This window comes from Periplaneta americana, chromosome 14, assembly GCF_040183065.1.
Source record: "Periplaneta americana isolate PAMFEO1 chromosome 14, P.americana_PAMFEO1_priV1, whole genome shotgun sequence".
Taxonomy (NCBI): Eukaryota; Metazoa; Arthropoda; class Insecta; order Blattodea; family Blattidae; genus Periplaneta; species Periplaneta americana.
In genome coordinates, this window is record NC_091130.1 from 32371729 (window position 1) to 32385495 (window position 13767).

At 36.2% G+C, this 13767-nt stretch overlaps 1 protein-coding gene across 1 annotated transcript in view; it reads right to left on the reverse strand.

Moving 5' to 3' along the window:
- LOC138713979 (coiled-coil domain-containing protein 66) overlaps positions 1-13767 on the reverse strand; it is a 110473-nt gene that overhangs the window by 70773 nt on the left and 25933 nt on the right. The window contains exon 2 of the mRNA XM_069846559.1: positions 3569-3644. Coding sequence (XP_069702660.1) covers positions 3569-3644 — 76 coding nt within the window. The remainder of the gene's footprint in view (positions 1-3568; positions 3645-13767) is intronic.

Below are 13767 nucleotides of genomic sequence, written 5' to 3' on the forward strand. Positions count from 1 at the left end.
AAAAACTATTTGTATGTAAATGTTCCTTCTACGTCACAAGACGTGACTGGAGAAAATCTGAAATAAGATATAGTATTGCTTACTAGATTTTAATCATCAAGTGAACAATAGTTTTGTGAATCTAATAGTGCATCTCGTATGTGGCACTTCATATTAAAACCCACAATTCTTTTCAAGGATACTTTTCATATATTTTCTTTAATGACTATTGAGACATCTGCGGATTGGTAAATATACTTAATATACTTGAACAATATTATTCTTCCACATATCTCAAGGTTTCAGTCTTTCCCACATTTCTTGACTGCAGCAGAATGATTGATAGAGGCAACTCAATTATTTTTAAAGGAACATTGTAATATACCAACACTATACATAGGCCTATATATACTTAATTACAAATGGCTTTTAAGGAACCCACAGGTTCACTGTCGCCCTAACATAAGCCCACCATCGGTCCCTATCTTGTGCAAGATTAATGCAGTCTCTATCATCATATCCCTCCATATCCCTCAAATTCATTTTGATATTATACTCCCATCTACATTTCGGCCTCCCCAAAGGTATTTTTCCCTCAGGTGTCCTAACTAACGCTCTATATGCATTTCTGGATTCTCCCATACGTGCTACATGCCCTGACCATCTCAAACATCTAGATTTAATGTTCGTAAATATGTCGGGTGAAGAATACAATGCGTGCAGTTCTGCGTTGTGTAACTTTCTCCATTCTCCTGTAACTTCATCCCTCTTAGCTCCAAATATTTTCCTAAGAACCTTATTTTCAAAAACTCTTAATCTCTGTTCCTCTCTCGAAGTAAAGGTCCATTCACAATGAAAATTAAACAGAACCGTAACATAAACACAGAAGTTTGCGCCCAGGCTACAAAATGGGATCATTCACAATGATTCACATAAGCACTGACATAAACATTACCGTAAGACGTTAACATGAAAGTTTGCGAAGTCCAAACTTTCATGCTTATGCTTACGTGATTTGCAAACAGAATACAATAGTGGAGCGCTGAAGTATACGACAGAATATAAGGAAATGGCGTCGTTGTTATGTTTCCATGGTTACCAAGTATGTTTGCTGTTATGTTTATGTTCCCATCGTGAATGATCTTGATTTTACCGTAACGTTTATATTCTTAAGTTAACGCTTACGTTATGTTTAATTTTCATTGTGAATGAGCCTTGAGAGTCCAAGTTTCACAACCATACAGAACAGCCGGTAATATAACTGTTTTAAAAATTCTAACTTTCAGATTTTTATACATAGGCCTATATCGAAAATAATGATTTATACTTGATTCAGGTTTTGAAGAAGACTGTTTCTCTTAATTGCTGTTTTTCCTATGTAAAGAGAGCTATTCCAAGTGTTTTTTCAGAGTAAAATGTTTTTATAGTGTTTTTTTTACAGTGTTCGTTTTATATATTAAATCTCCACATTTCCTAATTTCCTGTAAAGTGTTTCTCCATTTGTTATTAGGATTACCTTTAAATTCTTGACGTATTGCTTTCAACTTCTCGTGATTGGAGGATTTAAATTCTATCACGTTGAAAACCGCTCACTAAACTACACAACTCCATTGCAAACGTTAGTACGTAATTAAACTATTCCTCTACTGTGCATATTATTGTAATGTAGTGATCCAAGTCATCCACCCATAGTTGTGGATATACTGTGAGTTGTTTATATGAACATAGTGTAATATGCTGGTGCAATAGATCTATAGGGACATCATTTCATTTTTACTAACATTTCTAATATTAATCTGGCTATACCTTTGGATCAACGGTTGAGAACCGTAAACACCGTTTGCTACCTCCTTCCACGACCGATGTTAGATGATATTAGCGTAATATACAAACAAATCACTTTACAAGGTATAGGAGGGAAGAAAAGTAGTTCATCCATTTACGTAAACTCGAAAATATCGCGATTTTGAGTTTGATAATTTTCATTAGGTTTTTGTTTAATCAAAATTCAGTACAGTATTAACAATGAGTGTTTTTATTCACGAACCGAGCTGTCCATGTGGACGTATTCATTATGCAGTGTATATTATACTGTCTATAACACATTAGCGTACACTATAAAGAATGAAGTTAAATTGAAAAATAATCATAATATGGATATTTAAACACTTTTTGAAAATGGTAGCCGTTCATTTCGAAACAGTCTTCAGTTCTAATATGCATATTATCTCACTATAGACTATTGCACCTAATTCCAATTACCAGTTTCGTCCTTCGTACGAGTAACTCATGTTGAAATAATTCTGTACTTACTCTATAAAAGAGTATCTTACGTACTGTAAATTCAATCTTCACTTCTGCCCGATCCGAAAAGATAAAATTACTCACACATGCTATCTACTGTCCGTCCAAGTGGTTATGTTGCAGGGTGGTAGAAAGGGGGAAAATCACGTGAAATTTAATTACTTAACGAGGCCCTTTTGTTTAAGTTATTTCAAACAGTTGTAAAATATTACGTAGACGTCCAATTCCTAACAGAAAGTAATGTTTTCAGAAAAGAGTTAAGACAGCCCAGCCACTAGCCTTTACAGAGAGGCGAATAGAAGCGGGTGGGGGAAACCGGGATGCGACGTAGGCAAATGGACGACAGTACCTGTGCGAAAATGATTCAATATTGAAAGCTCTTTCGTCACTGGAAAACGCGAACATATTTTTGGAACGTACTGTTTACTTTGACCGTAAGACTACTATGACTATATGCGGCCTTGTTCTGTGTGGAGGACTGTTGAACTTCATTAGTAGAAGGGGTGGGAGTGAAGTACATTCAAAATATTACGTATATGTCCAATTACTAACAGAAATTAATGTTTTCAGAAAAGAGTAAAGACAGCCCAGCCACTAGCCTTTACAGAGGGGCGAGTAGAAGCGGGTGAGGGAATTCGGGATGCGACGTAGGCAAATGGACGACAGTGCCTGTGCGAAAATGATTCAATATTGAAAGCTCTTTCGCCACTGGAAAACGCGAACATATTTTTGGAACGTACTGTTTACTTTGACCGTAAGACTACTATGACTATATGCGGCCTTGGTTCTGTGTGGAAGACGGTAGAAGTTCGTTATTAGAAGGGGTGGGAGTGAAGTACATTCAAATTATTACGTATACGTCCAATTCCTAACAGAAATTAATGTTTTCAGAAAAGAGTTAAGACAGCTCAGCTACTAGCCTTTACAGAGGGGCGAGTAGGAGCGGGTGAGGGAAATCGGGATGCGATGTAGGCAAATGGACGACAGTACCTGTGCGAAAATGATTCAATATTGAAAGCTCTTTCGTCACTTGAAAACGCGAACATATTTTTGGAACGTACTGTTTACTGTGACCGTAAGACTACTATGACTATATGCGGCCTTGGTTCTGTGTGGAAGACGGTTGAAGTTCGTTAGTAGAAGGGGTAGGAGTGAAGTACATTAAAAAAAACTCAGGTACTGTAAAAATTGAAGTAAAAATAAAATGATGTCCCTGTATGATATGTCTGTTGCACTCAACCTGAAAACAATGTTTTGGTACGAATTTCTTAACACCGATTCTTACCTTATGCAGGTGCGATAGTTTTCATCTCTACGGGTCGAGGGCGGTCCCCACGGGGCGCACAGTCCAGCCAGTTCCTCTGTGAAGAACACAATACATCAATAAGCACAAGGCTTTATTCCATATGTCAAAGTGGAAGTTTGCGAGCGTTAGAAGCACACACTTCCGCTTCAATATTTAATGTTATCAAAGCGGAATCGCTTCTGACATCAGAGCACAATACAATATTGACTTGACGAATGAAAGGAGGAAGTTTGAATTGTACTAGTTCTTGATGACTAAGGGCTGTGCTGACCAACGTAAAGGGAAAGACAGAATGAAATGTATAATTTATGCGTATTCTGAAGAAATCTAACCGAAAGTCAAAAAGAATTAGCGTACAAAACCCTTGTTCGCCCAATTATGGAATATGGAGCACTAGGTTGGGATCCGTATGGACAAAACCAAATCGATTCAATAGAAAGGGTCCAACGCAAGGCAGCAAAATATGTCAAAATGGGGAAGGGGCATGGTGAGGAGATAGTAAAAGACTTAGGTTGGGAACTTCTCAAGTCAAGGCGACGGAAAACCAGACTCACCGCATTGTTCAAGGCACAAATGGGACACAAAGCATGGACCGATATCAATGTTAGATTAGCAACACCATCATACTTAGGAAGGACTGATCATATTAGGAAGTTTAAATGTAGAAAACAAGGAACGGACGTGGCAAAATTTTCCTTTGTTAACCGCACAATAGTAGACTGGAACAGCTTACCTGCGGCAATCTTTCAGGGTGGTCCTCTTAAAATCAATACATTTAAGGAAAGATTGAGAATATTAGACTGAAAATTTAATTGGAGGTGCAGTATAATTATTTAAGTTGTGTCATGTAATTAATTGAGTTGATATATAATTAAGTTTATATATGTAATTAATTAAGATGATATGTAATTTAGTTGGTATGTAAATAAATTAAGGTAATATGTAATTAATTAAGATGATATGTAATTAAGTTCGTTTGTAATTTAAGTTGATATGTAATTACTTAAATTGGTAATAGTTGAGTGAAATAGAAGTACTTATAAGTTAGATTTACTTTTGCTTACCGTAGGCATTATTATAGAATAGTTTTTATTTATAGTCCTAGGTTTATTGCCTCAACTATTTATAGATTTACGTTCATTTTATTTTATTTCATTTACGTTTATTTTATTTTATTTCACGTAATTGTAGTTATTGTATATTATATATCACTACCACCGGGTGTATACCCAATTGTAGTGTTAATAAATACATACATACATACACATTTAGAGAGAAAGAGGGAATCTCGAGATAATCCCTAATTCTTTGATCTTGTCTAATCACAATATCGAAAATCGGTCCGAGTTTGGGGTGTAATTTTGGGCATTGGGCCACCGAAAGTGACTGTTCTTTGCCCAATCCAACAACGGTAAGAAACAGTCACTTTCTACCAATTTCGGAATTATGTCACTTCCACAGTGTACAATGAAAATTCGATAGGATTTAAATGTATGTATGTAGGTATTTATTAACACTACAATTGGGTATACACCCGGTGGCAGAGATATATAATATACAATAATACCATTACAATTGTACGATAATTACAGCAATAAAAGAAAAAAAAATAAACCTAAATTTATTTCTAACTATAAATAAATAGATGCAATAAACTTAGGACTATAAATAAAAAAACTATTCTATAATAACGTCTACAATAAGCAAAAGTAAACCTAATTTATAAATACTTCTATTTCACCCAACTATTACCAATTTATGTAATTACATATCACCTTAATTAATTACAAATAGACTTAATTACATATAATCTTAATTACATATCACCTTAATTTATTTACATATCAACTAAATTACATATCATTTTAATTAATTACATATCAACTTAATTAATTACATGACACAACTTAGATAATTACACTGCACCTACAATAAATTACATTTTCAGTCTAATTTTCTCAACCTTTCCTTAAATGTATTGATTTTGAGAGGACCACCCTGGAAGATTGCTGCAGGTAAGCTGTTCCAGTCTACTATTGTGCGGTTAACAAAAGAAAATTTTGTCACGTCCGTTCTTTGTTTTCTACATTTAAACTTCCTAATATGATCTGCCCTGCCTAAGTATGATGGTGTTGCTAATCTAGCATTGATGTCGGTCCATGATTTGTGTCCCATTTGTGCCTTAAACAATGCGGTGAGTCTAGTTTTTCGTCGCCTTGATTTGAGACATTCCCACCCTAAGCCTTTTACTATCTCTTCACCATGTCCCTTTCCCATTTTGACATATTTTGCTGCCTTGCGTTGGACCTTTTCTATTGAATCGATTTGGTTTTGTCTGTACGGATCCCAACCTACTGCTCCATATTCCATAACTGGGCGAACAAGGGTTTTGTTTGTTAATTCTTTTAACCTTCGATTAGATTTCTTCAGAATACGCATAGAGAAATGTAGTGCTTTCCAGGCTTTCCTTGCTGTATTAGTGACTTGTTCCTCCCAACAAATACAGAAAGATACAACAGCTATGGCAGTCATGTTCAGGAAATCTCTCTGTTGGAGTGAGATGGGAGTGAGGTCGCTATGTGCAGACGACCAGACGAATGTCATATCTATTTTGGTCATAATATCAATACCTGGACCCCGGCATTCTGTTCGTAGGAAGTTACCTTTTCAGTTTCAGAGGCCCGCTACACACGAGCATTGTAAACCGGCTATCCTAAATATACTGTATATTTAATTATGGTACATGATACTGATTAAAATGCATGAGGTTTTATTTTAATATTACAAGTAATCTCTAAATTCTATGTTACGAGCATTGTTATCTATACAGGGCTCCTACAAAAGACCTTTCCGGTTTCGAACACATGTAATTTACGTTATATGAATCTAAGGTGCAAGAAAATAGTACCAATGGAAAGATAAACTCAAAAAGTTTAGTTCATTACCTTAAAGATTTTCAGTGTGTCCCTCCTTGGTAACACGGCACACATCAAACCTATAGTCAAGTTCCACGTAAGTACGCGGATTTTCCGACCCCCAGATTCTGAGGTTATGTCTGTTCACCTTACCAGAAAGATGAAAAGTGGCTTCGTCAGAAAACGCCACGGAACGAATAAATGCATAATCGTTTTCAATTAAAGTCTGCGTACTTATGGAAGAAATTTCTTCGTAGCATTTTGTCCTCTCGTTTCAGGGTTTGCAGCAACTGTAGTCGGTACGGATGAAATCGCAAACGCTTGCGAAAAATCTTGCCTTAAAGCAGTGTACCGTTTATGGATTGTAGGGCACTGGGTGGATCTGCCCCAAAATTTGTTCGGTAATACCGTTGTACATTCATAACCGACTGGTTCACACGAAAGTCGAGCTTTTCAGTTCTCTATATCAGCCATTTCGCCACAACAATGAACAAATTTGTTTATATGCGCCATTATGAGACAGTGTTACTAACTAGGAAAACAATGTTGCCACAACTAAACTTTTTGAGCTTCTCTTTCCATTGGTGCTATTTTCATGCACCTCAGTTTCATAGAACGTAAATTACATGTGTTCGAAACCGGAAAGGTCTTTTGTAGAAATCCTGAATATAGAATAGAATAGAATGTTTTATTTTCGCTGGCAGAGTTAAGCCCATAAGATCTTCTCTTCCTCTCAACCAGCCTTAATCAATACAATAGTTACATACATATTTAAATTACGAATATTTACACTACGCTTAAAAGATTCTCCAGCAATATTCTTCAATTAAGTTTTAACGACTAGTACATGTTTATTTAAATTGAGATAAACCTATAAGAAAAAGTAATAATTTATGAGCTAGTTCACTTCAGTGTATATGCAATATTTATATTTTTATTTATTTTTATTTTATTTTATTTATATTTATATTTAATGTGCTGTACAACAGCCAGTGGCCAATTACAGTTCAACGCAAAGAATATAAAAATTATTATTATAAATAAATACAATAATTACAATTAATGATAATAATGACGGTGAATGGATAAATAATGGATGACTTTAAAATACGTAACTAAGAATACTATGATACAATGATAATTGAGTATAATGCCTAAAAGAATACATAAATGATAAATCGTTGCCAAGAGCAAACTAAGTCTATACATTGAAGGGATCGAATTCGCAGCCATGCATGTTGACATTTTTAATGCATCTGGAGACTGGTGAAAGAAATTTCGAATTTCTAATATAGAAAAGTTTGTGGGCTCTCATATCTTTTGTTGGAATACGTAAGGTAATATTGTTTAAGAAAAAGTCACAGGATATATCATCTTTGAGGACTTTACAAAAGAACAAATAATCTAGCTCATGGCGTCTAGCATAGATTTTGACAATTAAAATATTCGCACTTTCTCTCATGTAAAGAATTATAATTAAGTTGAGGTAGCTAGTTGGTTAAAATGATGAGAATTAATTTAATATAAGTTTACTAGAACAATGTTATAGGGAGAAAAATATTAATCTAAAAATATATTGATATAATGAGAATATTAATGTAATGAAATTTTGCCATTAGAGGTTTTGTATTCTATTTAGAGAAATTAATTGTAATAATAAGCATGCACAGATGTTAGTTTTATTATAAGTAACAAATATTAATCAGTAATTAATCTGTGAAGTAGGAATTTATGTAATTTTGACCTAAATGAAGTTATTGTCCAACAACCCCTTACATCACTCGGAAGCGAGTTCCAATTTCTAGCAACTCAAACTGTATAGGATGAAGAATATAAAGATGTCTTGTAGTAAGGTATAATGAGTAAACTGTTATATATTTTTACTTACAAATGGTTTTTAAAGAACCCGAAGGTTCATTGCCGCCCTCACATGCAATATAATACGACGCAATATAAGATGGAAATTTATTCTCCAAACCATTAAAGGCTGGTTCACAACAACCAGGAACGAGAACCAGAATGAAAACGAGAAGCAGAGGACGTGAATATGAAAATCTTTTGTTCATAATAAACCGAGAACGTAGTCGACTATGCATATCGATATGCATGTCAATAACAATATGTAAAGTCGATATTACGCATTCTGATGTTATTTGTGTAAAATTGACCAATGGCGTTCTCTCATGAGTACAAGGCAGCCAACATAAACACAAGTTAACCAACTTAGAAATTTCAACTGAAACATTTCATTAGGTACGGTACTATAAAATGCCCATGCATCTTTATTATCACAACCTATTTTAAGTCTACCATGACGTAAAATAATTAGAGAAGAAACATTTGTAATAGAACAAAAATGAACACAACAGTAGTTATTGAATTGAAGCATGAATATGTAATGTGTAATACAACCAATACAGTAATAAAATATGATTCGCTTTCGATCGGTGTTCAAAGATGCAGCTATTGAAAGCCACGTATTCTCCTTCATTTTCTCATCTTTATACGAGGCGCGCCGCTTATCGTAAATGTGAGGATTTCAGTATTAGAATCTCATCAAATAAAACTTGCTCCATGATGCACAGCACAGAACAAAATAATGCATAGGTTATGTCACGATCTTCTTGCTACAAAATATACGACGACAAAATAGCTTTTAGATGGCAATAGAATGAATCCAGTGGGCTGTGATCGGAAGCGTGAACGCCAAAGTTGAAACTTGGCCAATTCTCCGTTCCCGATCTCGGGCTCCGGCAAGCTTTTCGTTAATTGTGAATGCTCACATTTAAATGTATACATTTTAACAATTTACCGTTTTCGTTTTCGTTCTGATTCTCGTTTCCGGTTTATTGTGAACCAGCCTTGATTTTCGCACGCATTGTAAAATGAAATGATCTTAGGAAGCTACCAATATATCTATTAAAATAAAAATGACCGAAAGGGATTCGAACCGTAACTTAATGCACTGCCTACACTCGAGGCCCAACGCGCTACCGCCTGAGCCATGTCGCCACATCATGTCTTGTTGCAGCAATAAACAGTTACACTACAGTCATTTTACTCGTAATTTCCCATTTTTTTTCTTGAATCCAGACCTGTATGGAAAAAAGTCGAGACGTGTCTTATATGTAGATATAAGGTTCGTTCCAACAACAGTCAGGAACCGTCCGTAACCATCGTGAGCATGCGCAGTACAGAAAAAGTGTTCCAACACAATCCGAACCAGTCCTGAACCGGAAACATGTACTGCAGTCGGGCGTTCCAACAAGCTTTTGACACGGGTTCGGAACGGTCAGAAATAGTCCGCGGATTAAGGCATGTACTGAAGAGTACGCAAGACGCGCATGCGCATAAGCTCACCAACGTCTCCTGGAGACTGAAGAAAGGCATGATCGACTGTTCACATCAATGAGGTTAAAGATGAAAAGTGACAGTGCAGACGAATAATAAAACTAGAGATTTAATTTAAATTTTCGCCAAAAAGAAAGGGAATGGAAATTATTTGGGTACTGAAGTAGTTAATTACAATTTCAACATGCAGCTTTGATTAAAAGTATAACAAATAACGTACATATATTAATAATGAAAAAAGAACTATTTTTAGATGAAAGTCCCCCAGTACACGATATTGAATTAGCGGAATTCTTGCCTTCCACATTTTTTGTCATCTTTTTATAGAAAATGATCGAAATTCTATTTTCTGCAATTAGAATTAGCTGCGAAGCGATAATAATAAGCATCCCGTTCTTAGCAAAGATGATCACAGTTATAGCATCTCTGGATTTAGTACATAACGATCCGCGAAAGCGTTCCAACAGGGTCCAGTCCAGTTTCAATCCCATAGCAGATGCTCAACTAGTGCATGCGCATAAGATGGTACAGGAACCGTACATGAACTGATCCATGAACCGCTTTTTGGAACGAACCTTTAGCCATACTTCCGCCCAAAATTTTCTCGACCCGAATCTTGACATAAAAATGGGGCGATCCTCTTGCTAGTTAAAATTTATGAAGTTATTCTGTGACAGGGCTAATTGAAATATGAATAGGAAAGACATGCCATCTCCTCCCTTCTTACACGGATTCTTGTTTTAAATTTAATTGGAGCGTGAAGATTACAATATAATGTTTAATGTATTCTGTTCCAGATCTTCGGTTTATATGATATGCTGGTGAGGTGCCCAGTCACCTAGTAGAACTTTACACCCATGCAGCTGAAATGCCATTGGTCGAAACGACCTACTTCGTGTTACCCAATCCGTGATCCTGAATAATTTTACACAGCAACTTGGTTGAATTCCTGCTCGCGTGTCTGAGTCACGGGGTCATCCCATGAGGGCCATGATAATTGTTCTTCTGATGACTTCCGCAAAAGCGGTCGTTGACTTCCAGGTTCTGGATTTCCAGCGCTTATAAAACTTAATAGCGCTCAGGAACCTCACGTCACAAGGACTTCCTGTTCGGTGAACTGCCTGACACTTCTGAAGTCTCTTTGGTTGTAGGTAGTTGACAGAATTGTGTAAGGGCACCAGACGTAAGTTTTCATTATTTTACGTGCGTGTTTTGGGTTCGATTCCAATACCAAGATTATAATTTTTCTAATTCATTTTTGTAGGGTGTAAAGTAGTGCTCTAGATTTTTATGCACTGTAGAATTTGTAAATGAAGCTGTAGCCCGTATCTTTTGATGCAGAAGTAGTCTTCCTCCCCACTAGGTATGGGGAGATAAGTTGAAAACTGACCGTCAGGTAAAAGTGCACCCCCTCGCTTTTAGACCTATTCCCCTTTTTCTGCTTGTATTTCCTTGTTATTTTCGTATTCACCCTGTTCCGCTTGTATCCTCCTTGTTATCCTTATACTCCCTTTGTTATGCTTGTGTTCCTCTTGTATTTCCTTGTCCTCCATGTTTCCCCCTGTTCTTCTTGTATTCCTTTTGTTCTCCTAGTAGTCCCTTTCTTCTCCTGTATTCCCCTTGTTCTTCTCGTGCTCCCATGTTCTCCTTATGCTTCCCTCGTTCTCTTTGTATTTCCCTTGTTCTCATATTTACCTTGTTGTCCTATTTACTTTGTTCTCCAATTTATTTTGTTCTCCTTGTGTCCCTGTCGTCCCTTGTCCTCCCTGTCGTCCCTTGTCCTCCCTGTCGTCCCTTGTCCTTCCTGTCATTCCTTTGTCCTTTTTTATCCTTGTATTTTATACCTTTTTCTCGTGCTATTGTCTTTGTTTTTCTGGTATTGTCCTTGTTCTCTTCGTATTCCCCTTGTTCTCACCTTATTCCCTTGTTTTCATTGTAATCCGCTTGTTCTCATGGTATTCTCCTTGTTCTCATTGTATTCCCCTTGTTCTCCTTGTATTCTCCTTATTCTCATCTTTACCCTTGTTCTCATTGTATACCCCTGATCTTCTATTACCCTTGTCCTCCTTGTATTCTCCTTATTTTCATCGTTTTCCTCTTGCTCTAATTGTATTCCCCTTGTTCGTCTTGTATTCCCTCGTTCTCCTTGTATTCCCCTCGTTCTCCTTGTATTCCCCTTATTCTCATCGTTTTCCCCTAGTTCACAATGTATTCCCCTTGCACTCCTTGTATTCCCCTTGTTCTCCTTGTGTTCCCTCTGTTCTCCTTCCATTCCCCTTATTATCGTTTCCCTTGTTCTCATTGTATTCCCCTTATTCTCGTCGTTTTCCCCTTGTTCTCCTTATATTCCCATTGTGCTCCTTGTTTTCACCTTGTGCTCCATCTCTTCCTGTTACGTAAAGCTATTAAGCAGTCGACATCTGATCGTACCCACACGTAGTTCTATGTGAAGCTATGGAGCATAGTAAAGCTATGAACCAGTCTACAGGTGATCGTACCTGCACGTAGATCTACGTAAAGGTATGCGGCATAGTAAAGCTATGAATCTGTCGACAGGTGATCGCACCCACACGTAGTTCTACGTAAAAGTATGCAGCATAGTAAAGCTGTGAAGAATACCTTTCATGTGTAGTTCAAAATACTAAGGTTGTCTTCTTGCTTGGATGCAAAATAAATTATTTAATTTGTGTGGATCTTTTGAGTGACAGTTCAAGAAATTAAGTACAAAAGCTGATATCAATCACAAATTTATAAAGGAGCTCCATCATTGAGAAACGTGAAAACTATGTAATATGAGAAAGCATGTACCAAGTTCTTGACACATCTTTTATCGTAGGAATCGAAATTACGTTTTTGGAATTTCGGTGAGTAGAATTGCGTGCGGATATATCATCTTTGGTCAATATGAGTTCACGATAACTTCAGTTATTAAGGAGGACCTGAATACACAAAAGAGAATGAGAAGTGCACACATGGATGGCATGCATTACTTCCTTTTTTGTAAACCATTCTAAAATATCACCTGATGACGTAGTACTGATGTCAACGACCGACTAATTCAAAGCGCATGTTATTAATAGAATTAATCTCCATTCACATATCGATTTGTTTGCTTCCATTCTACATTCTAGTTCCCGGAAATGCTCGGTGCACAGAATTTCTCGGAATCTTGTATTATTTATGCTATAAGTTGATTGCAGTTCAGATGGCTGTAATGTAATGTCAAACGAGATTCCTGTATACCTTGTCAAACGATTTCATTCTTTTTATCACGACTGCTTTATTGAAGTAGTAAAGGTTATGGGTAGAATTCCTGTGTTATTACGGAACTTAATTTTTCATGTTACGTTTGTAATTCAGTCCTTTCATCTTATTGGTAATGATATAATTTATATAAAAATGAATTTTCTGTGATAACTAGGCCTGAAAAAAATACTGGTTATAGACTACGCTGCATCGTATGCAAAGACCTATGTTTACAAAATGCTTGTGTTCACACTCGAATAGTTACGGTAGCGGCTGCTTGTACAGTTCGCTCCGTATAAATGAACTCGTAATAGAATTTACATTTACAGGATTACCTGTGTTTCAAATTGATTAACTCGGAACAAATGTTAAATTTACAAAAAATATAATTATTATCAATTAAGGGATTAGGTACAAGCTTAAAACTTAAAAAAAAAAATCGAATTTATATTGTATTATTGTACCATCTCAACATTACGCTAGATGGTAGTAGTGTTTTATGATTATGTTTTCTTGTTATCATTTGTGTCAACTATGGAATCTTCATTGAACTCTGTGGACGGTTACTAGTCAAGAAGGCTTGGTTGATTCAGTTTCATTTTTATTAAAACATTTGCATTCCACTTTAATCATCCGGATACCAGTAATCAACGTCACTTGACAGAT